Source organism: Notothenia rossii (assembly GCF_949606895.1).
Source record: "Notothenia rossii genome assembly, chromosome: 9".
In the NCBI taxonomy this organism is placed as follows: domain Eukaryota; kingdom Metazoa; phylum Chordata; class Actinopteri; order Perciformes; family Nototheniidae; genus Notothenia; species Notothenia rossii.
Genome location: NC_136907.1, coordinates 253,608 through 276,107, shown reverse-complemented (window position 1 = coordinate 276,107; position 22,500 = coordinate 253,608). Strand labels below are relative to the sequence as shown.

The 22,500-nt window shown below is 44.3% G+C and overlaps 2 protein-coding genes across 2 annotated transcripts; one reads left to right on the top strand and one right to left on the bottom strand.

Moving 5' to 3' along the window:
* Positions 1–3,634: 3,634 nt before the first annotated feature.
* rps14 (ribosomal protein S14) lies at positions 3,635–12,217 on the bottom strand. The gene is made up of 5 exons (XM_079647121.1): positions 12,095–12,217; positions 10,487–10,638; positions 9,494–9,655; positions 7,749–7,825; positions 3,635–3,742 (listed from the first exon to the last, which is right to left on the bottom strand). Exons 2-5 carry the CDS (start codon positions 10,633–10,635, stop codon positions 3,675–3,677), a joined length of 456 nt encoding a protein of 151 aa, XP_079503247.1. The 5' UTR covers positions 10,636–10,638; positions 12,095–12,217; the 3' UTR covers positions 3,635–3,674.
* Positions 12,218–13,123: 906 nt separating this feature from the next.
* Positions 13,124–14,307, top strand: LOC307020423 (uncharacterized protein). Its single transcript, XM_079651756.1, has 3 exons — positions 13,124–13,304; positions 13,598–13,826; positions 14,001–14,307. Exons 1-3 carry the CDS (start codon positions 13,244–13,246, stop codon positions 14,182–14,184), a joined length of 474 nt encoding a protein of 157 aa, XP_079507882.1. The 5' UTR covers positions 13,124–13,243; the 3' UTR covers positions 14,185–14,307.
* Positions 14,308–22,500: the final 8,193 nt, after the last annotated feature.

Below are 22,500 nucleotides of genomic sequence, written 5' to 3'. Positions count from 1 at the left end.
TGATATCTAACATCTGGATGAAGCAGAGTCTGATATCTAACATCTGGATGAAGGAGAGTCTGGTATCTAACATCTGGATGAAGCAGAGTCTGATATCTAACATGTGGATGAAGCAGTCTGATATCTAACATCTGGATGAAGGAGAGTCTGATATCTAACATCTGGATGAAGGAGAGTCTGATATCTAACATGTGGATGAAGGAGAGTCTGATATCTAACATCTGGATGAAGCAGAGTCTGATATCTAACATCTGGATGAAGGAGAGTCTGGTATCTAACATCTGGATGAAGCAGAGTCTGATATCTAACATGTGGATGAAGCAGTCTGATATCTAACATCTGGATGAAGGAGAGTCTGATATCTAACATCTGGATGAAGGAGAGTCTGATATCTAACATGTGGATGAAGGAGAGTCTGATATCTAACATGTGGATGAAGGAGAGTCTGATATCTAACATGTGGATGAAGGAGAGTCTGATATCTAACATCTGGATGAAGCAGAGTCTGATATCTAACATGTGGATGAAGGAGAGTCTGATATCTAACATCTGGATGAAGGAGAGTCTGATATCTAACATCTGGATGAAGGAGAGTCTGATATCTAACATGTGGATGAAGGAGAGTCTGATATCTAACATCTGGATGAAGGAGAGTCTGATATCTAACATCTGGAGGAAGGAGAGTCTGATATCTAACATCTGGATGAAGGAGAGTCTGATATCTAACATCTGGATGAAGGAGAGTCTGATATCTAACATCTGGATGAAGCAGAGTCTGATATCTAACATGTGGATGAAGGAGAGTCTGATATCTAACATCTGGATGAAGGAGAGTCTGATATCTAACATCTGGATGAAGCAGAGTCTGATATCTAACATGTGGATGAAGCAGAGTCTGATATCTAACATCTGGATGAAGGAGAGTCTGATATCTAACATGTGGATGAAGGAGAGTCTGATATCTAACATCTGGATGAAGGAGAGTCTGATATCTAACATCTGGATGAAGCAGAGTCTGATATCTAACATCTGGATGAAGGAGAGTCTGATATCTAACATGTGGATGAAGGAGAGTCTGATATCTAACATGTGGATGAAGGAGAGTCTGATATCTAACATGTGGATGAAGGAGAGTCTGATATCTAACATGTGGATGAAGGAGAGTCTGATATCTAACATCTGGATGAAGCAGAGTCTGATATCTAACATGTGGATGAAGGAGAGTCTGATATCTAACATCTGGATGAAGGAGAGTCTGATATCTAACATCTGGATGAAGGAGAGTCTGATATCTAACATCTGGATGAAGGAGAGTCTGATATCTAACATGTGGATGAAGGAGAGTCTGATATCTAACATGTGGATGAAGCAGAGTCTGATATCTAACATGTGGATGAAGGAGAGTCTGATATCTAACATGTGGATGAAGGAGAGTCTGATATCTAACATCTGGATGAAGGAGAGTCTGATATCTAACATCTGGATGAAGGAGAGTCTGATATCTAACATGTGGATGAAGGAGAGTCTGATATCTAACATCTGGATGAAGGAGAGTCTGATATCTAACATGTGGATGAAGGAGAGTCTGATATCTAACATCTGGATGAAGGAGAGTCTGATATCTAACATGTGGATGAAGGAGAGTCTGATATCTAACATCTGGATGAAGGAGAGTCTGATATCTAACATCTGGATGAAGGAGAGTCTGATATCTAACATCTGGATGAAGGAGAGTCTGATATCTAACATCTGGATGAAGGAGAGTCTGATATCTAACATCTGGATGAAGGAGAGTCTGATATCTAACATCTGGATGAAGCAGAGTCTGATATCTAACATCTGGATGAAGGAGAGTCTGATATCTAACATCTGGATGAAGGAGAGTCTGATATCTAACATCTGGATGAAGGAGAGTCTGATATCTAACATCTGGATGAAGGAGAGTCTGATATCTAACATGTGGATGAAGGAGAGTCTGATATCTAACATCTGGATGAAGCAGAGTCTGATATCTAACATCTGGATGAAAGAGAGTCTGATATCTAACATCTGGATGAAGCAGAGTCTGATATCTAACATCTGGATGAAGCAGAGTCTGATATCTAACATCTGGATGAAGGAGAGTCTGATATCTAACATCTGGATGAAGGAGTCTGATATCTAACATCTGGATGAAGGAGAGTCTGATATCTAACATGTGGATGAAGGAGAGTCTGATATCTAACATCTGGATGAAGCAGAGTCTGATATCTAACATCTGGATGAAGCAGAGTCTGATATCTAACATGTGGATGAAGGAGAGTCTGATATCTAACATCTGGATGAAGGAGTCTGATATCTAACATCTGGATGAAGGAGAGTCTGATATCTAACATGTGGATGAAGGAGAGTCTGATATCTAACATGTGGATGAAGGAGAGTCTGATATCTAACATCTGGATGAAGCAGAGTCTGATATCTAACATCTGGATGAAGGAGAGTCTGATATCTAACATGTGGATGAAGCAGAGTCTGATATCTAACATGTGGATGAAGCAGAGTCTGATATCTAACATGTGGATGAAGGAGAGTCTGATATCTAACATGTGGATGAAGGAGAGTCTGATATCTAACATGTGGATGAAGCAGAGTCTGATATCTAACATCTGGATGAAGCAGAGTCTGATATCTAACATCTGGATGAAGGAGAGTCTGATATCTAACATGTGGATGAAGCAGAGTCTGATATCTAACATCTGGATGAAGCAGAGTCTGATATCTAACATCTGGATGAAGGAGAGTCTGATATCTAACATCTGGATGAAGCAGAGTCTGATATCTAACATCTGGATGAAGGAGAGTCTGATATCTAACATCTGGATGAAGCAGAGTCTGATATCTAACATGTGGATGAAGGAGAGTCTGATATCTAACATGTGGATGAAGGAGAGTCTGATATCTAACATCTGGATGAAGCAGAGTCTGATATCTAACATCTGGATGAAGGAGAGTCTGATATCTAACATGTGGATGAAGGAGAGTCTGATATCTAACATGTGGATGAAGGAGAGTCTGATATCTAACATGTGGATGAAGCAGAGTCTGATATCTAACATGTGGATGAAGGAGAGTCTGATATCTAACATCTGGATGAAGGAGAGTCTGATATCTAACATCTGGATGAAGCAGAGTCTGATATCTAACATCTGGAGGAAGGAGAGTCTGATATCTAACATGTGGATGAAGGAGAGTCTGATATCTAACATGTGGATGAAGGAGAGTCTGATATCTAACATGTGGATGAAGGAGAGTCTGATATCTAACATGTGGATGAAGGAGAGTCTGATATCTAACATGTGGATGAAGGAGAGTCTGATATCTAACATCTGGATGAAGGAGAGTCTGATATCTAACATGTGGATGAAGGAGAGTCTGATATCTAACATGTGGATGAAGGAGAGTCTGATATCTAACATGTGGATGAAGGAGAGTCTGATATCTAACATGTGGATGAAGGAGAGTCTGATATCTAACATCTGGATGAAGGAGAGTCTGATATCTAACATCTGGAGGAAGGAGAGTCTGATATCTAACATCTGGAGGAAGGAGAGTCTGATATCTAACATCTGGATGAAGGAAGAGACGGACACGGAGATGGATCTGAAAGTCTTTATTGTCAGAAAGCGAGGCAGCAGCTACAGACGGCGACCACGGCGACCTCCCTTCCTCCGGGTGGAGTCTGAGGGGATGGGAGTCACATCCTCTGAGGACAGGGAGAGAGACCAGGGGTCAGGGCCAACGTTCAGACAGAGTGTGTGTGTGACAGTGTGTGTGTGACAGTGTGTGTGTGTGACAGTGTGTGTGTGTGTGTGACTGTGTGTGTGTGACAGTGTGTGACAGTGTGTGTGTGTGTGTGTGTGTGTGTGACAGTGTGTGTGTGAGTGTGTGTGTGTGTGTGACAGTGTGTGTGTGACAGTGTGTGTGACAGTGTGTGTGTGTGTGACAGTGTGTGTGTGTGACAGTGTGTGTGTGTGACAGTGTGTGTGTGACAGTGTGTGTGTGTGACAGTGTGTGTGACAGTGTGTGTGTGTGTGACAGTGTGTGTGTGTGACAGTGTGTGTGTGTGACAGTGTGTGTGTGTGACAGTGTGTGTGAGTGTGTGTGACAGTGTGTGTGTGTGTGTGACAGTGTGTGTGTGTGACAGTGTGTGACAGTGTGTGACAGTGTGTGTGTGTGACAGTGTGTGTGAGACAGTGTGTGTGTGACAGTGTGTGTGTGTGTGACAGTGTGTGACAGTGTGTGACAGTGTGTGTGTGTGACAGTGTGTGTGTGTGACAGTGTGTGTGTGTGACAGTGTGTGTGTGTGACAGTGTGTGTGTGTGTGACAGTGTGTGTGTGTGACAGTGTGTGTGACAGTGTGTGTGTGTGACAGTGTGTGTGTGTGACAGTGTGTGTGTGTGACAGTGTGTGTGTGTGTGACAGTGTGTGTGTGTGTGACAGTGTGTGTGTGTGTGACAGTGTGTGTGACAGTGTGTGTGACAGTGTGTGTGTGTGACAGTGTGTGTGTGTGACAGTGTGTGTGTGTGTGACAGTGTGTGTGTGTGTGACAGTGTGTGTGTGTGTGACAGTGTGTGTGTGTGTGTGACAGTGTGTGTGTGACAGTGTGTGTGTGTGACAGTGTGTGTGTGTGACAGTGTGTGTGTGAGACAGTGTGTGTGTGTGACAGTGTGTGTGTGAGACAGTGTGTGTGTGTGACAGTGTGTGTGTGACAGTGTGTGTGTGTGACAGTGTGTGTGTGTGTGTGACAGTGTGTGTGTGTGACAGTGTGTGTGTGTGTGTGTGACAGTGTGTGTGTGTGACAGTGTGTGTGTGTGACAGTGTGTGTGTGACAGTGTGTGTGACAGTGTGTGTGACAGTGTGTGTGACAGTGTGTGTGTGTGTGACAGTGTGTGTGAGTGTGTGTGACAGTGTGTGTGAGTGTGTGTGACAGTGTGTGTGTGTGTGTGTGTGTGACAGTGTGTGTGTGTGTGACAGTGTGTGTGTGTGTGTGACAGTGTGTGTGAGTGTGTGTGAGTGTGTGTGTGTGTGTGTGTGTGTGTGTGTGACAGTGTGTGTGTGTGTGACAGTGTGTGTGTGTGACAGTGTGTGTGTGACAGTGTGTGTGTGTGACAGTGTGTGTGTGTGTGTGACAGTGTGTGTGTGTGTGTGTGTGTGTGTGTGTGACAGTGTGTGTGACAGTGTGTGTGTGTGTGACAGTGTGTGTGTGACAGTGTGTGTGTGTGACAGTGTGTGTGTGACAGTGTGTGTGTGTGTGACAGTGTGTGTGTGTGTGTGACAGTGTGTGTGTGTGTGTGACAGTGTGTGTGTGACAGTGTGTGTGTGTGACAGTGTGTGTGACAGTGTGTGTGTGTGACAGTGTGTGTGTGTGACAGTGTGTGTGTGTGTGACAGTGTGTGTGTGTGTGACAGTGTGTGTGTGTGACAGTGTGTGTGTGACAGTGTGTGTGTGACAGTGTGTGACAGTGTGTGTGTGTGTGACAGTGTGTGTGTGTGTGTGTGACAGTGTGTGTGTGTGACAGTGTGTGTGTGTGTGACAGTGTGTGTGTGTGACAGTGTGTGTGTGTGACAGAGTGTGTGTGTGACAGAGTGTGTGTGTGTGACAGTGTGTGTGTGTGACAGTGTGTGTGACAGTGTGTGTGTGTGTGTGACAGTGTGTGTGTGTGTGTGACAGTGTGTGTGTGTGTGACAGTGTGTGTGTGTGTGACAGTGTGTGTGTGTGACAGTGTGTGTGTGTGACAGAGTGTGTGTGTGTGACAGTGTGTGTGTGTGACAGTGTGTGTGACAGTGTGTGTGTGTGTGTGACAGTGTGTGTGTGTGTGTGACAGTGTGTGTGTGTGTGACAGTGTGTGTGTGTGTGACAGTGTGTGTGTGTGTGACAGTGTGTGTGTGTGTGACAGTGTGTGTGTGTGACAGTGTGTGTGTGACAGTGTGTGTGTGTGTGACAGTGTGTGTGTGTGTGACAGTGTGTGTGTGTGTGACAGTGTGTGTGTGTGACAGTGTGTGTGTGTGACAGTGTGTGTGTGTGACAGTGTGTGTGTGTGACAGTGTGTGTGTGACAGTGTGTGTGTGACAGTGTGTGTGTGACAGTGTGTGTGTGACAGTGTGTGTGTGACAGTGTGTGTGTGTGACAGTGTGTGTGTGTGACAGTGTGTGTGTGTGACAGTGTGTGTGTGTGTGACAGTGTGTGTGTGTGACAGTGTGTGTGTGTGTGACAGTGTGTGTGTGTGTGACAGTGTGTGTGTGTGTGACAGTGTGTGTGTGTGTGTGACAGTGTGTGTAGGCCTGTGGCGATAATCGATAAATTGACTTATCGTACGATAAATAAAAATGGACTCGATAACTTTTCTGAGCTCGATAAATTGCCGTTTACATAAAGATGTGCATTTTAGCCTGGAGCGCTGTGGCTGCCAGGCGCGCTGTGAGGGGCGGGGCTGACACACAGCCAGGTCAGGACACTCCGCGTGCACGTGCCGCAGCCAAATTAATAATATAGCGACAAGCGGGAGACAACGTGTGACTTACTCGCGGGGAATTTAAAGTGAAATGGAATTGGTTACAAAACCTGACTACACATCTCGATTCTCCGGTGTGGCAGTATTTTGGATTCAAACCAAATCAACGAGGCGAACCTACGGACTTGAATGAGCCGGGCGGTGAGTCGCATTGGTTTAAAAAAGGTAGCGACAAAAGCAGGCAATACCACGCATTATAAACTACACCTAAAACACAACCACTCCATTCCGTTTTCCCAGCTGGTAGCAAACACGGCAGCTGGAGATGGAGAGCCCCCGCCCCACAATGCAGACATGTTGGTGTTCTCTGCTCGAAAACTTAGAAAAACAGATTTGGATATGGCCTGTTGAGGCATCTGGGTCTTTGACAGTGGACTGTACACTTGACTTGTTTTAAGGAGGGTTTTTTGCTTGTGAGATAATGTGTGCTTATATATATATATATATATCTATATATAGATATAGATATAGATATAGATATAGATATAGATATAGATATAGATATAGAGAGAGAGAGAGAGAGAGAGAGAGAGAGAGAGAGAGAGCTCTGTTTTCCAGCCTGACTCTATTTAAGTTATTGTTTTGGTTGTGTGTGATTTAATTAATTTATTATAATTTAATTAATTTGTTTTATTTATTATATATAATTTATATATTTTAATATTATTTCACATTTCATTTGCAATGTTGAATGTTCAATAAAAAGTTCTGTTTGAAAGGATGTACTTGAATCATTATGATATATTATCAGTATGTCAGTGGTCTAAAATGGTGCCGACAATATTATCGTTTATCGCAATAATTTCCAGGAACATTTATCGTCCAATACAATTAATTATCGTGACAGGCCTAAGTGTGTGTGTGACAGTGTGTGTGTGTGTGACAGTGTGTGTGACAGAGTGTGTGTGTGACAGTGTGTGTGACAGAGTGTGTGTGTGACAGAGTGTGTGACAGAGTGTGTGTGTGACAGTGTGTGACAGAGTGTGTGACAGAGTGTGTGTGTGACAGTGTGTGACAGAGTGTGTGTGTGACAGTGTGTGACAGAGTGTGTGACAGAGTGTGTGTGTGACAGTGTGTGACAGAGTGTGTGACAGAGTGTGTGTGTGACAGTGTGTGACAGAGTGTGTGTGTGACAGTGTGTGTGACAGAGTGAGTGTGTGACAGAGTGTGTGTGTGACAGAGTGTGTGTGTGTCTCACCGATGCGTCCGATCTTCATGCCGGACCGAGCCAGCGCTCTGAGAGCAGACTGGGCTCCGGGGCCGGGGGTCTTTGTTCTGAGGGGGGAGAGAGGGAGAGAGAGAGAGAGAGAGAGAGAGAGAGAGAGAGAGAGAGAGAGAGAGAGAGAGAGAGAGAGAGAGTTAGAAACAGGTTATCACTGCTAACCAGGAGAACATGTGACAGACAGCAGGGTCTGAGGAGAGGAGTCAGCTGATCCTCAGAGAGCAGACCCCTCACTGACACACAGCTACACACAATGCTGCTGATACAGTGTGTGTACCTGTTGCCCCCAGTAGCCCTCAGTTTAATATACAGTGTGTGTACCTGTTGCCCCCAGTAGCCCTCAGTTTAATATACAGTGTGTGTACCTGTTGCCCCCAGTAGCCCTCAGTTTAATATACAGTGTGTGTACCTGTTGCCCCCAGTTTAATATGCAGTGTGTGTAGCTGTTGCCCCCAGTTTAATATACAGTGTGTGTAGCTGTTGCCCCCAGTTTAATATGCAGTGTGTGTAGCTGTTGCCCCCAGTTTAATATGCAGTGTGTGTACCTGTTGCCCCCAGTTTAATATACAGTGTGTGTAGCTGTTGCCCCCAGTTTAATATGCAGTGTGTGTACCTGTTGCCCCCAGTTTAATATGCAGTGTGTGTACCTGTTGCCCCCAGTTTAATATACAGTGTGTGTAGCTGTTGCCCCCAGTTTAATATGCAGTGTGTGTACCTGTTGCCCCCAGTTTAATATGCAGTGTGTGTACCTGTTGCCCCCAGTTTAATATACAGTGTGTGTACCTGTTGCCCCCAGTTTAATATACAGTGTGTGTACCTGTTGCCCCCAGTTTAATATACAGTGTGTGTACCTGTTGCCCCCAGTTTAATATACAGTGTGTGTACCTGTTGCCCCCAGTTTAATATACAGTGTGTGTAGCTGTTGCCCCCAGTTTAATATGCAGTGTGTGTACCTGTTGCCCCCAGTTTAATATGCAGTGTGTGTACCTGTTGCCCCCAGTTTAATATGCAGTGTGTGTACCTGTTGCCCCCAGTTTAATATGCAGTGTGTGTACCTGTTGCCCCCAGTTTAATATACAGTGTGTGTACCTGTTGCCCCCAGTTTAATATACAGTGTGTGTACCTGTTGCCCCCAGTTTAATATGCAGTGTGTGTACCTGTTGCCCCCAGTTTAATATACAGTGTGTGTACCTGTTGCCCCCAGTTTAATATACAGTGTGTGTAGCTGTTGCCCCCAGTTTAATATACAGTGTGTGTACCTGTTGCCCCCAGTTTAATATACAGTGTGTGTACCTGTTGCCCCCAGTTTAATATACAGTGTGTGTACCTGTTGCCCCCAGTTTAATATACAGTGTGTGTACCTGTTGCCCCCAGTTTAATATACAGTGTGTGTACCTGTTGCCCCCAGTTTAATATACAGTGTGTGTACCTGTTGCCCCCAGTTTAATATACAGTGTGTGTACCTGTTGCCCCCAGTTTAATATACAGTGTGTGTACCTGTTGCCCCCAGTTTAATATACAGTGTGTGTACCTGTTGCCCCCAGTTTAATATACAGTGTGTGTACCTGTTGCCCCCAGTTTAATATACAGTGTGTGTACCTGTTGCCCCCAGTTTAATATGCAGTGTGTGTACCTGTTGCCCCCAGTAGCCCTCAGTTTAATATGCAGTGTGTGTACCTGTTGCCCCCAGTAGCCCCCAGTTTAATATGCAGTGTGTGTACCTGTTGCCCCCAGTAGCCCTCAGTTTAATATGCAGAGCAGTGATCCCCAGCTCTTTGCAGCGCTGAGCCACATCCTGAGCTGCCAGCATGGCGGCGTACGGAGAGGACTCGTCTCTGTCAGCTTTCACCTTCATCCCACCGGTCACACGGCAGATCGTCTCCCTGCAGCCAATCAGAGCACAGAGTGAGAGTCAGAGGACCAATCAGAGCACAGGGTGAGAGTCAGACCAATCAGAGCACAGGGTGAGAGTCAGACCAATCAGAGCACAGAGTGAGAGTTAGAGGACCAATCAGAGCACAGGGTGAGAGTCAGAGGACCAATCAGAGCACAGGGTGAGAGTCAGAGGACCAATCAGAGCACAGGGTGAGAGTTAGAGGACCAATCAGAGCACAGGGTGAGAGTCAGAGGACCAATCGGAGCACAGGGTGAGAGTCAGAGGACCAATCAGAGCACAGGGTGAGAGTCAGAGGACCAATCAGAGCACAGGGTGAGAGTCAGAGGACCAATCAGAGCACAGGGTGAGAGTCAGAGGACCAATCAGAGCACAGGGGGAGAGTCAGAGGACCAATCAGAGCACAGGGGGAGAGTCAGAGACCAATCAGAGCACAGGGTGAGAGTCAGAGACCAATCAGAGCACAGGGGGAGAGTCAGAGACCAATCAGAGCACAGGGGGAGAGTCAGGGGACCAATCAGAGCACAGGGGGAGAGTCAGAGACCAATCAGAGCACAGAGTGAGAGTCAGAGGACCAATCAGAGCACAGAGTGAGAGTCAGAGGACCAATCAGGGCACAGAGTGAGAGTCAGAGGACCAATCAGGGCACAGAGTGAGAGTCAGAGGACCAATCAGAGCACAGAGTGAGAGTCAGAGGACCAATCAGAGCACAGGGTGAGAGTCAGAGGACCAATCAGAGCACAGAGTGAGAGTCAGAGGACCAATCAGAGCACAGGGTGAAACAGACCAATTACTGACCACAGATTATATAGATACGTACTTTCCGGAGAGGTCGGTGACGTGCACGAAGGTGTCGTTGAAGGAGGCGAAGATGTGGCAGACCCCGAACACGTTCTCTCCTTCAGCGACCTGAGGGCCGAGGCTGATCACCTGCTCCTCCTTCTTCTCCTTGCCTTTACGTGGAGCCATGTTCTGCAGGAGGAGAACACACATCTTTAAGAAGTGCCATGTAATGTTTAGACGATTTTATCCAAAGCAACTCGTATACTCAATACTGTGGACAATCCCCACAGGAGCACTTTGGGGTGAAGTGTCTCAGGGACAACGACATGCTGACTGCAGTGGGGTTTGAACCTAACCCACCACACGCCTCCCACAACTTTACATACATCACACACTACTGCTGGAACAGTAACATCACCCTGCACTTCTATTGGCTAGCACTCAAACGCACCACTGAGTTAAAGTCCATACAACCTGTTAGCATTACTCACAGTTGAAGTTACTACTTCAGACCCGATCTGAACAGACACCAGCAGACTGAACCCCTTTCAGCAGGTAACACTCTACAGGTGTCAGCAGTACTTTAACTTCCTATACACCGAGTCAGCTGTGCAGGTACTTCCTGTCTGAGAGCAGGTCAAGTGTAAACACAGAAACACTAACTCCTAACTCTAAGCTCAGCACCAACCGTCTTTAAAGTCTAATTTCAAAATAAAAGCCCCAGAGACACCAACCCTGCCAGATATGCAGTTACTTCAAAATAAAAGCTCAGAAACATTCACTTTAAAACTCTCAGAACCCTTCACTGTCTTAATGGCTCATTTCACAATAAGAGACACTAACGCTGCTGATAGCAGTTACTTCAAAATAAAAGCTCATAGAAACATTCACTTTAAACTCTCACTGTCTTAATGGCTCATTTCACAATAAGAGACACTAAAGCTAACGACAGCATTTACTTCAAAATAAAAGCTCATCAGAGTACTCATCCAGTCCCCAGTGATGTGTACTGGTCTCTGCAGCCACTCACCTGAGGGTCAGTCTGTAGTTCCGTCTTTACTCAGATTCAATAAGAACTACAGATCTGTCCGGTAATGGAAGCAGGCGTGCTGACTGCTCACATGGTGGTCAACCTGCAGCTAAGCTAACACATGCCAACAACCTTCTGATTAAAAACACTGACTATAAAACAGTGTGACATCATGTAATCCCATTCTAATCACTCTTTATATTAAAAACGGTTAAACGGAGTGTGTCGCACACACGATGCTACTGTTAGCATGTTAGCTCCAGCCTCACCTGCGCTGGTCCACCTGCTCCCTCTCTTTAAAAGACTCTACAAGCTTCTCTAAAGACATGATAAGCCGGTTGTTAGTCTTTACCGTGTTATTTATTATACATTAAACTCAGTAAACGGGTTTCTTCCAGCAGCCCGGGCACAAAATGGCGCTGAGTTTCTTCGGCTCACTTCTCTCAGAAAGTCGGAGGTAAAAACGGATAAAAAGAGACTCGGAGTTTAACTCAGAAACACAATTCCTCCACAAACACAGTGTAACACGGTGCCAGGTGAGGCTCGGGCAGGCAGGAGTGCGGATGGTTACCTGAACAGCAGATATTACTCGGATTAAAGCAGACAGAAACTCACCGCTGTATGTCTCTTTGGGAGCAGAAACAAGAAAGGAAAGAACTTCCGCTTCCGGTGCTAAAGATGAGGCCTCGCAGCGCGGGAAAGAGAGGCTGCCCCCACGTGGTCTCCCCCAGAAATACATCGAGTTTATTCAATAAAGTGCTTATATTCATATATATTTCATGTATTATATAAGAAAATGTATTCATGTATTAATTATGGTTGTGTTGTATTAATAAGTTCTAGGATTTATGTAGATATACTTTTATAGTAGCCTACATTGTAACTGATAAAGAGAGGCTGCCCCATGTGGTCTCCGCCGGAAGTACACCTGGTGTTTTTATACATGTATATAATAGATTTAATAAAGTGTTTATATATCATTCACTGTTCATATCTTACCTTTATTATATAATATAGGGTGCATTAATGTGTTATATTATTATATGACATGTATAATATATAAGACAGGGTTTTAATGAGTGTAATATTTGCATGTCTTTGTTATAACTGATAGAGAGGCTGCCCCTAGTGGTCTTTGTTATAACTGATAGAGAGGCTGCCCCTAGTGGTCTTTGTTATAACTGATAGAGAGGCTGCCCCTAGTGGTCTTTGTTATAACTGATAGAGAGGCTGCCTCTAGTGGTCTTTGTTATAACTGATAGAGAGGCTGCCCCTAGTGGTCTTTGTTATAACTGATAGAGAGGCTGCCCCTAGTGGTCTTTGTTATAACTGATAGAGAGGCTGCCCCTAGTGGTCTTTGTTATAACTGATAGAGAGGCTGACTCTAGTGGTCTTTGTTATAACTGATAGAGAGGCTGCCCCTAGTGGTCTTTGTTATAACTGATAGAGAGGCTGCCCCTAGTGGTCTTTGTTATAACTGATAGAGAGGCTGCCCCTAGTGGTCTTTGTTATAACTGATAGAGAGGCTGCCCCTAGTGGTCTTTGTTATAACTGATAGAGAGGCTGCCCCTAGTGGTCTTTGTTATAACTGATAGAGAGGCTGCCCCTAGTGGTCTTTGTTATAACTGATGGAGAGGCTGCCCCTAGTGGTCTTTGTTATAACTGATAGAGAGGCTGCCCCTAGTGGTCTTTGTTATAACTGATAGAGAAACGCTAGGCATCCAAGAGACCAGGAGCAGCCAAGGATTAGAAGAAATAACGGCCATGGGAGAGCAATGGAGCTGTGGTGTGAGGAGAACCAGTGGAGAACAGGGCAGCTGTCTTGGTGAGTGACCGGCGTTAGCTACAGAATGTTAGCTAACGTCACATCACAACATTGTGAAGTTAGCTATCACATATCAGGCTATAACTAAAGTAGCATTGATAATATAGTAACGTTACTGGCAGGACTGTTGATACTGATCCATAACAGAAACTAATGCGCAAATATCAGCTGTATCTCTCGTTACCTAATGCAACTCCACACTACGGTGCTGTGTCCCGGAGGGGAGGGAGAGAGCAGCGAAGGGGGGGGAGAAAGATGTAATACGGTTTCCTGATAAACGTTTTGTTTTGTAGGTGCTTGTGTGGGGGAACGCCAGCCTATGACCTCAGCTGTGGAGAGCATGTGCTGCAGGGAGGTGGATCCCTTCTGGGCCCTGGTGGAGAACCTCACCCTCAGACCAGACATAACATGCCTGACACTGCACCCAGGCTTTGAAGCATGCTGTCTGAATCCCTTTGTGCTACAGATAGCCTACATGAACTTCAGGCAGGAGCATGGCCCGCTTCAGGCCAGCAGACATGAGTATGTTTAGATTACAATTAAAAGGATAACAACTATTAAAGATAATACAGTTGCTATGGCCCCCGAGTGTTTAGCAGGTTTCAAAACCCAGAACCTGTAGATGATATACTATATAACACTTGATGTTAACAAGGCTATCAAGTTTACCTGTAGATATTGTGTCCCTATCCCCAGGCAATACCGCTACACAGCTTACAGGCAGGTCACCCGCTGGGCCTATGGAGTTCTAGGCAGGCACATTAGGAAGCCCTCACCCTCATGTGTTGTGTCTGCCATCAGAAGACAGTTCCCAGAAGAAGGAGGAGGAACTTACAAAGGTTTTGAGTGGCCTCATTTTGGTGACGATCAATACAATTAATCACAATCATAGTGTGTTCGCACTATGTGTTCGCATACACATGCATTTCCAAACATTTTGTCTACCTATGCTGTTAATGTGGTATTTTTTCAATTTACACAAATAAACATTGATTGATTGATAGATAGTCTTTTCATCAATAACCACCAAAATACGTTATTTGAGCACTCCTCTCGATCGATTAGTATGGCCCGCCCTAATACACCAATGCAGTTTTTAAAGATATACATTTTTCAACACAGAATCATTTAACAAGTTACACCATATCCAATCATTTCACGAGTCAGAAAATGCTATCTGTTCATTGCAGTTATTGTTTATTGAATTAGATTACCATGACCTCAACATAATTATGTAGAGTACAAGTCCACAGCCAAGAACATTTTATTCGGAGCTGATCACAAGTTGTCATAGAGGATCATCTCGATGAGCTGTGAATAAACAACTTGTGTTTTACTTTTAGGCTGTCTGAAGGTATGGACAGCTATCAAAGCTACTATACATCACATTAAGAACGATGAACAAATGAAAGTCGGACACAAATATATAATTTAAATGATTTATTGAAGTTTGCAATGTTTTGAACAGGCATCCACACAGTCACCTACTTCGTAATGTTCGATACCTCCCTGTAAGCGTCACGACATCGTCCTCTCTCCCACAACCTCACATACGAGTACTGAATGTGCAGCAAAGTGATCTTAGGAAGGCAGATATAGCAAAAGATGAACGTAAACGACAAACGAGGCGATCGACATGTCTCTTTCCTGGTAAGTCAACAATGGGTCCTCGATGTACACGCCCCGGATTCCTATGACGAAAATAATAGAATGTCGCCAGCTGTCATGACTCAATTTATACTGCAACACCGGCCATAGTGTAGTTCATTGATACAAAAAAAAAGGCTGTTGCTCCGGCGCCCGTCGGCGGCAAAAACAGAAATGTTTGTAGGCCTTTTCAGGCTATAATCCACAAAAAAGGAAAACACGATGGTCGGCGTGGCACAAAGGAGCGATCTCACCCTGTGTTGCAGAGAATCTCTCACTGTGCGCGTCCTCTCCAGGGAGACGTGCTTCGAGGTTGATCGATGCAATATCCACATACGGTTACTTTCAGTTACTTCCCCCCTTGCATTTTAAGATATGCTGAGGAAACTTAAATATCCCGCTGAATACCCGCATTCACCACACATACGCTTCCTCCTCCCGTGAGAACCACCGCTGGCATCCCGGTGACGTGCCACTAAGAAGCCTCTGGGCGCGCCGCGACAGGTGAATCTGCAGATGAGGCTTGCAGAACCACACCCTCAAACCTTACACAGAAGTGGATATGTAGTGACTGTAGTTGCGAGGATAATACACATGCATGATAGATTTTTCATTTCATTCTAAACTACATGTCTTGACCTTTTCCCCTGCCCCTACAGTTTATAAGACACTATGAGATCAAACTGCGACTGTCACAGACAGACAGCAGTGATTGCGTTATTGAATGGTAAATATATATTTAAAAAAAACACTTTTTCAGCTGTAATTGCATTATTGCATTCTTTTTATTAACAGTTTTGCATTTGGAGAGGCAGGGTGACAACGGAAAGCTTGGTAGTGTGGTGACTCTAGTTAACCATAATTCACTTTTGGATCACAGTTCCTACACGGACCTTGTTTAGTGTAACACCGGAGATATTGGTTGCCAAGCTAGAGCTAGCAACGCACTCTAACTTGACTCTCATCACTGACTACATGTCTGATATCACTATTGCTTCATGGAAAATAAAGAGTGGAAATCCATCTTCAATTCTCCGCCTCCGACTCCTTCTTACCGGCACGACAGGAGCCTGTTACTCAGATACGTTTTACATGTTTGGAGGGAAACGCTTGTGTTCATGTTAGCATGGGTAGCATGATCATGTTAAGACTATGACTATCATTTTACCACAACAGTGGATGAACAATTTAATGTGTGTTTGAACAAGAACAACAGGAAGAACAAAGCAAAAGGGACCAACAAATGTGTGAACAAGTATTAAGAACAGTGTTTTGAAAAAGTGATGTGTGTTAGAACAAAACAAAGTCAAATGAATGAGAAGGAGAACAAAGAGGGTTGATTAATCTAAAGTGTAAAACAATCTTCAACACAGACCCAATTAGTGCCCTCGGACAACAAAACATATGGTGGAGCAAATAATAATAATCAAAGTGTTTTTATTGATTTTTGTATACAAACACACATCCAGTACAACACAAAATAACAAGACTCAAAATACACATCACATACTCACCTAAATACAGGTCTAAACTAAAGGAACAATAACAAGACAGGCATTCTTAGGTTAAAATGCATAAATAAACAACAATGTCCGACAGAAGACAAAATAAAAAAATAAAAATAAAGGAGGGGTGAGGGGGTGGGGGGGGGTGCTGCCAGTTATGTTGAAGCAGATGAAAGCTCCCGTTCAAGATGGGCGATAAAAGGCTGCCAGACCTTATAAAACTTCTTAGTGTTGCCCTGCAATGTAAATCTAAGGTGCTCCAATTTAAGATGTGTCATTACCTCCTCTATCCATCGTTTATGAGATGGTGGTGTTGTCTTTATCCAGTTCAATAAAATCAACCTCCTGGCCAACAATAACGAGAATGCCATTGCTTTCTTCTGAGCAGTTGTTAGTCCTGCTTCCTCTGGTGCCACACCAAAGATGGCTGTCAGAGGGCCAGGCTCTATATTTTTATTATAAATAGATGAGAAGGCTGTAAAGATTTTGGTCCAAAAATCTTTCAGCCTGGGACAAGACCAGAACATGTGGCATAAATTAGCTGGCACCTGTTTACATCTAGGGCAAGTCGGATCAGTCCCCTGGTAGATTCTTGCCAGTTTGTCCCTTGAGAAATGAAGTCTGTGTAACACTTTAAACTGTATGAATCCATGTCTAACACATATGGAAGAAGAATGGATTAGATCCACTGCCCTACCCCAGTCCACCTCTGATATGTCCAACTCCAATTCCTCCTCCCATTTCCTTTTTATGAGATCAAGGGATGGGGAAGCCACCCTCTGGATATTGACATAAATCCTGGAAACCACCCCTTTAAAGGTCGGGTTCGTATCCAATAGCTCATCAATCCATCCACTCTGTGGGAGAACGAGGGATGAAGAGAATGTTTTTTTAACAAATTCTCGAACCTGAAAAAATCTGAGGTAATTAGTCTTTGAGGAAATGCCATACTCCTTCTCCAGTTGAGCAGCCGACATAAATATCCCATCTTTAAAAAGATTTCTAACACATTCCACCCCAGCTCTATGCCATTCTCTAAACGCTGCTCCCCCAAGGGCCGGGGTAAACAAATGATTGCCATAAACGGGAGCAGATAGGAGGGCGTTTCTGTTTTTAAAATGTGTTCTGAACTGGATCCATATCTTAATAGAATCATGTACAACAGGGTTATTAGTGTAAAGGTGTTTGCTTAAAGGCAGAGGAGCACAGACCAGGGAGCGCAGGGACACTGGGCTAGATGCATATCTTTCCATATGTACCCGCACTGGGGTTTCATCATCGTCTAGCTGCGAGACCCAAAACAACAACTTATGTATATTGGCGGCCCAATAATAGTGCATATAATTTGGTAGAGCCAGGCCTCCCTCTTCCCTCTGTCTCTCAAGGAACTCTCTTCTTATCCGGGGGACCGTTTTATTCCAGATGAAGGTGGATGTTCATTTATTCAGTTCCTTAAAAAATGATTTAGGAATGAAAGCCGGAATCGTCTGAAACAAATAAAGGAACGTGGCATTATATTCATTTGAACAGAATTGATCTTCCCTGCTAATGATAGGGGGAGAGTTGACCATCGTTCCATGTCTAATTTTGCCTTATCCAGTGTTATCTTAAAGTTATGATTAAATAGATCTTTGTATTTACTTGTTCCATTAATACCTAAGTAGGTAAACTTATCTTTATGTGTTGTGAAAGGATAGGCCTGAATGACAGTCTCCTCGCCTGCTTATTAATTGGGAAAAGGACACTTTTCTCTAGATTAATTTTGTACCCTGAGACCTTCCCGAAGCCGTCAATAATATCCAGAACCACTGGGACGCTTATGATAGGGTTTGACAGGAAAAGGAGGAGGTCATCAGCGTATAGCGAAAGCTTATGGCTTTGCATCCCCCTGCGTATTCCCCCAAGTCCAACAGCACTCCTCAGCATTATTGCAAGGGGCTCAATTGCCATATCGAAGAGCAGGGGTGACAAAGGGCACCCCTGCCTTGTTCCCCGAAACAGGGGAAAGAATTCAGATATCACATTGTTCGTTCTTACCATAGCCTGGGGGCTTGCATATATTATCTGTATCCACCAAAGGAATTTAGGACCAAATCCAAACTTCTCGAGAGCCGTGAACAGGTAAAGATACTCTATTCTATCAAAGGCTTTGTGAGCATCTAGGGATAATACAATCTCAGGCTCAATGTTGTCATCCCCAGTGTATATCACGTTGAAAAGGCGACGGAGATTAGTGGAGAGTTGTCTACCAGCCACGAACCCTGTCTGATCAGGATGTATTATCCCACTTGCCACAGGCTCAATCCTAGCTGCCAGTACTTTGGTCAATATCTTATAGTCACAACCAAGTAAACTCACTGGGCGGTACGAGTCGCATTTAAGCGGATCTTTATTCTTCTTAAGGAGCACGGAGATCATAGCCTGGGACATTGTTTGAGGTAAAGTATTCTTTTCAAGGGCCTCTTCATATACTTTACAGAGTAGGGGTACAAGTTTAGGCGCAAATGTCTTATAAAATTCACTTGGGAACCCATCTGGGCCCGGCGCTTTACCCGTCTTCATATTCCGAATTGCCTTCTCTATCTCCCTCGTAGTCAGAGGTCCCTCTAATCTATCCCTTTCTGCCCTCTTTATGGATGGCATTTCTAGATTCTCAAAGAAGTTCTTCACTCGCTCGTTGTCATTTATTTCTGAGGTATACAGATCCTTATAAAAAGACTTCAATTGGTTGTTAATACCTTTCTGATCAATAATTTTGTTACCTTGATTATCACCTATCTCCACTATCATGCCAGCAGCCGCTGATTGCTTCAGCTGGTGGCTCAGGAGCTTACCCGCACGCTCACCATGCTCATAGAGATCCTGTCTGGACCTAAGATATAGATCCACCTCGCGTTGATTCGTTAAGACATCATATTCAGTTTGTAGCAAGATCCGCTCTCTATGTAGCTCCTCAGAGGGAGCCGTAGAGTTGACCAGGTCGACTTCTTTTATTGCCCTAGTTAATTCTGTAATACGTTTCATCTTTCTCTTCCTGTCACCAGCATTAAATGAAATGATTTGCCCTCGTATATATACGCTTTTAAGGATTCCCACAAAATGCCACTACTTATGTCAGGGGTATCATTAAGCTCTAAGAAAAAGTCTATTTGCGAATTTATGAATTTTGTAAAATCGTCATCTGCCAATAGCCTGTTATTAAGACGCCACATTCTCTGAGGTGGCGTGTTTTCAGGAAAGTGAAGTCTCAATATGACTGGGCTGTGGTCGGATATTACAATACCAGAGTATTCTATATGCATTACCATAGAGGTCAGTTTATTATCTAATAAGAAGTAATCAATTCTAGTATATGTCCGATGTGGTGGAGAGTAAAAAGAGTACTGCCTGGAGGTTGGATTTACGAATCTCCATGGATCAAACATACCATATACCTCGCAAAAAGAATGAATGCATTGTGCTGAATTACTTAATACCTTGGATGTTGGGCTAGAGCGGTCCAGAGTTGAATCGAGGACACAGTTTAAGTCACCTCCTAGAATCAGATGATGGGTATCCAAATGAGGTAATAATGAAAATAGGTCCTTAAAAAATTGAACATTATCCCAATTGGGAGCATATCAATGTGCCAACACCACCGGGATGTTGAACAGTTTTCCAACCACAATAACATACCGGCCATGCTTATCTCTTATAGTGGTTGTTTCTATAAATGGTACATTCCTGTGTATAAGGATGGCCACTCCCCGGCTCTTACCATTGAAGTTTGAATGATAGACCTGAGTAAATCCCCCCCTACAGAGCTTAAGGTGGTCCTTATTCAACAAATGTGTCTCCTGTAAATAAACTATCCCTACGCCCTGGTCTCTCAAATGTGAAAATACCTTACTCCGTTTCGCTGGCTTATTGATCGCCCTCACCAGCTCATCACTTTCAGATTGGTGACATATCAGGAGACTGTAGCCCAGTGTCACCATTGCACCCCTATGGTACCCATTATCCGGATAGCACCTTGAAGTCTTGGCAGCAAAAGCAAAAGAAAAAAGAGGGGGACTGGGAAGGAAGGGGGGGGGGGGGGGGGATCACCCACACAGATACAATCAACATATAACACATAACATATATAATCATAAATACAATGCTCTTCAGCGAGCACTGCTGTGTCCAACCGGTCCACCATCTCCTGCACATCGAGCTAACCGTGTGCGGCTCCGTGTATTTCACATGATCAGAATCATAACATCACCCTTTTGACTCAATCCCCTAATGGGAAAAGAAAAACAAACGAGGGAGGGGGGGGCTCGAACAATGAGACCCTGAATAAGGCACAGTAATTAAATAAAAATAAACAGTAATACCATAGAAGGTATGCAACAGTGGCAGCGAGGATCAATAGTCCCTCAAACCTTGAATAGCGTACAACAGTAATATGAGGGAGGGCAACAGTAGCTCCCAAAAAGAATTAGGTTTATAAAAATATGCTTTGAATAACTACTGGAGTCCAGGTCTCCTAACTACACACAGTAACAACACAGCCCTGAATAACTACTGGAGTCCAGGTCTCCTAACTACACACAGTAACAACACAGCCCTGAATAACTACTGGAGTCCAGGTCTCCTAACTACACACAGTAACAACACAGCCCTGAATAACTACTGGAGTCCAGGTCTCCTAACTACACACAGTAACAACACAGACCTGAATAACTACTGGAGGCCAGGTCTCCTAACTACACACAGTAACAACACAGCCCTGAATAACTACTGGAGTCCAGGTCTCCTAACTACACACAGTAACAACACAGCCCTGAATAACTACTGGAGTCCAGGTCTCCTAACTACACACAGTAACAACACAGCCCTGAATAACTACTGGAGTCCAGGTCTCCTAACTACACACAGTAACAACACAGCCCTGAATAACTACTGGAGGCCAGGTCTCCTAACTACACACAGTAACAACACAGCCCTGAATAACTACTGGAGTCCAGGTCTCCTAACTACACACAGTAACAACACAGCCCTGAATAACTACTGGAGTCCAGGTCTCCTAACTACACACAGTAACAACACAGCCCTGAATAACTACTGGAGTCCAGGTCTCCTACTACACACAGTAACAACACAGCCCTGAATAACTACTGGAGTCCAGGTCTCCTAACTACACACAGTAACAACACAGCCCTGAATAACTACTGGAGTCCAGGTCTCCTAACTACACACAGTAACAACACAGCCCTGAATAACTACTGGAGTCCAGGTCTCCTAACTACACACAGTAACAACACAGCCCTGAATAACTACTGGAGTCCAGGTCTCCTGAACTACACACAGTAACAACACAGCCCTGAATAACTACTGGAGTCCAGGTCTCCTAACTACACACAGTAACAACACAGCCCTGAATAACTACTGGAGTCCAGGTCTCCTAACTACACACAGTAACAACACAGCCCTGAATAACTACTGGAGGCCAGGTCTCCTGACTACACACAGTAACAACACAGCCCTGAATAACTACTGGAGTCCAGGTCTCCTAACTACACACAGTAACAACACAGCCCTGAATAACTACTGGAGTCCAGGTCTCCTAACTACACACAGTAACAACACAGCCCTGAATAACTACTGGAGGCCAGGTCTCCTGACTACACACAGTAACAACACAGCCCTGAATAACTACTGGAGGCCAGGTCTCCTGACTACACACAGTAACAACACAGCCCTGAATAACTACTGGAGTCCAGGTCTCCTAACTACACACAGTAACAACACAGCCCTGAATAACTACTGGAGTCCAGGTCTCCTAACTACACACAGTAACAACACAGCCCTGAATAACTACTGGAGTCCAGGTCTCCTGACTACACACAGTAACAACACAGCCTGAATAACTACTGGAGTCCAGGTCTCCTAACTACACACAGTAACAACACAGCCCTGAATAACTACTGGAGTCCAGGTCTCCTAACTACACACAGTAACTACACAGCCCTGAATAACTACTGGAGTCCAGGTCTCCTGACTACACACAGTAACAACAC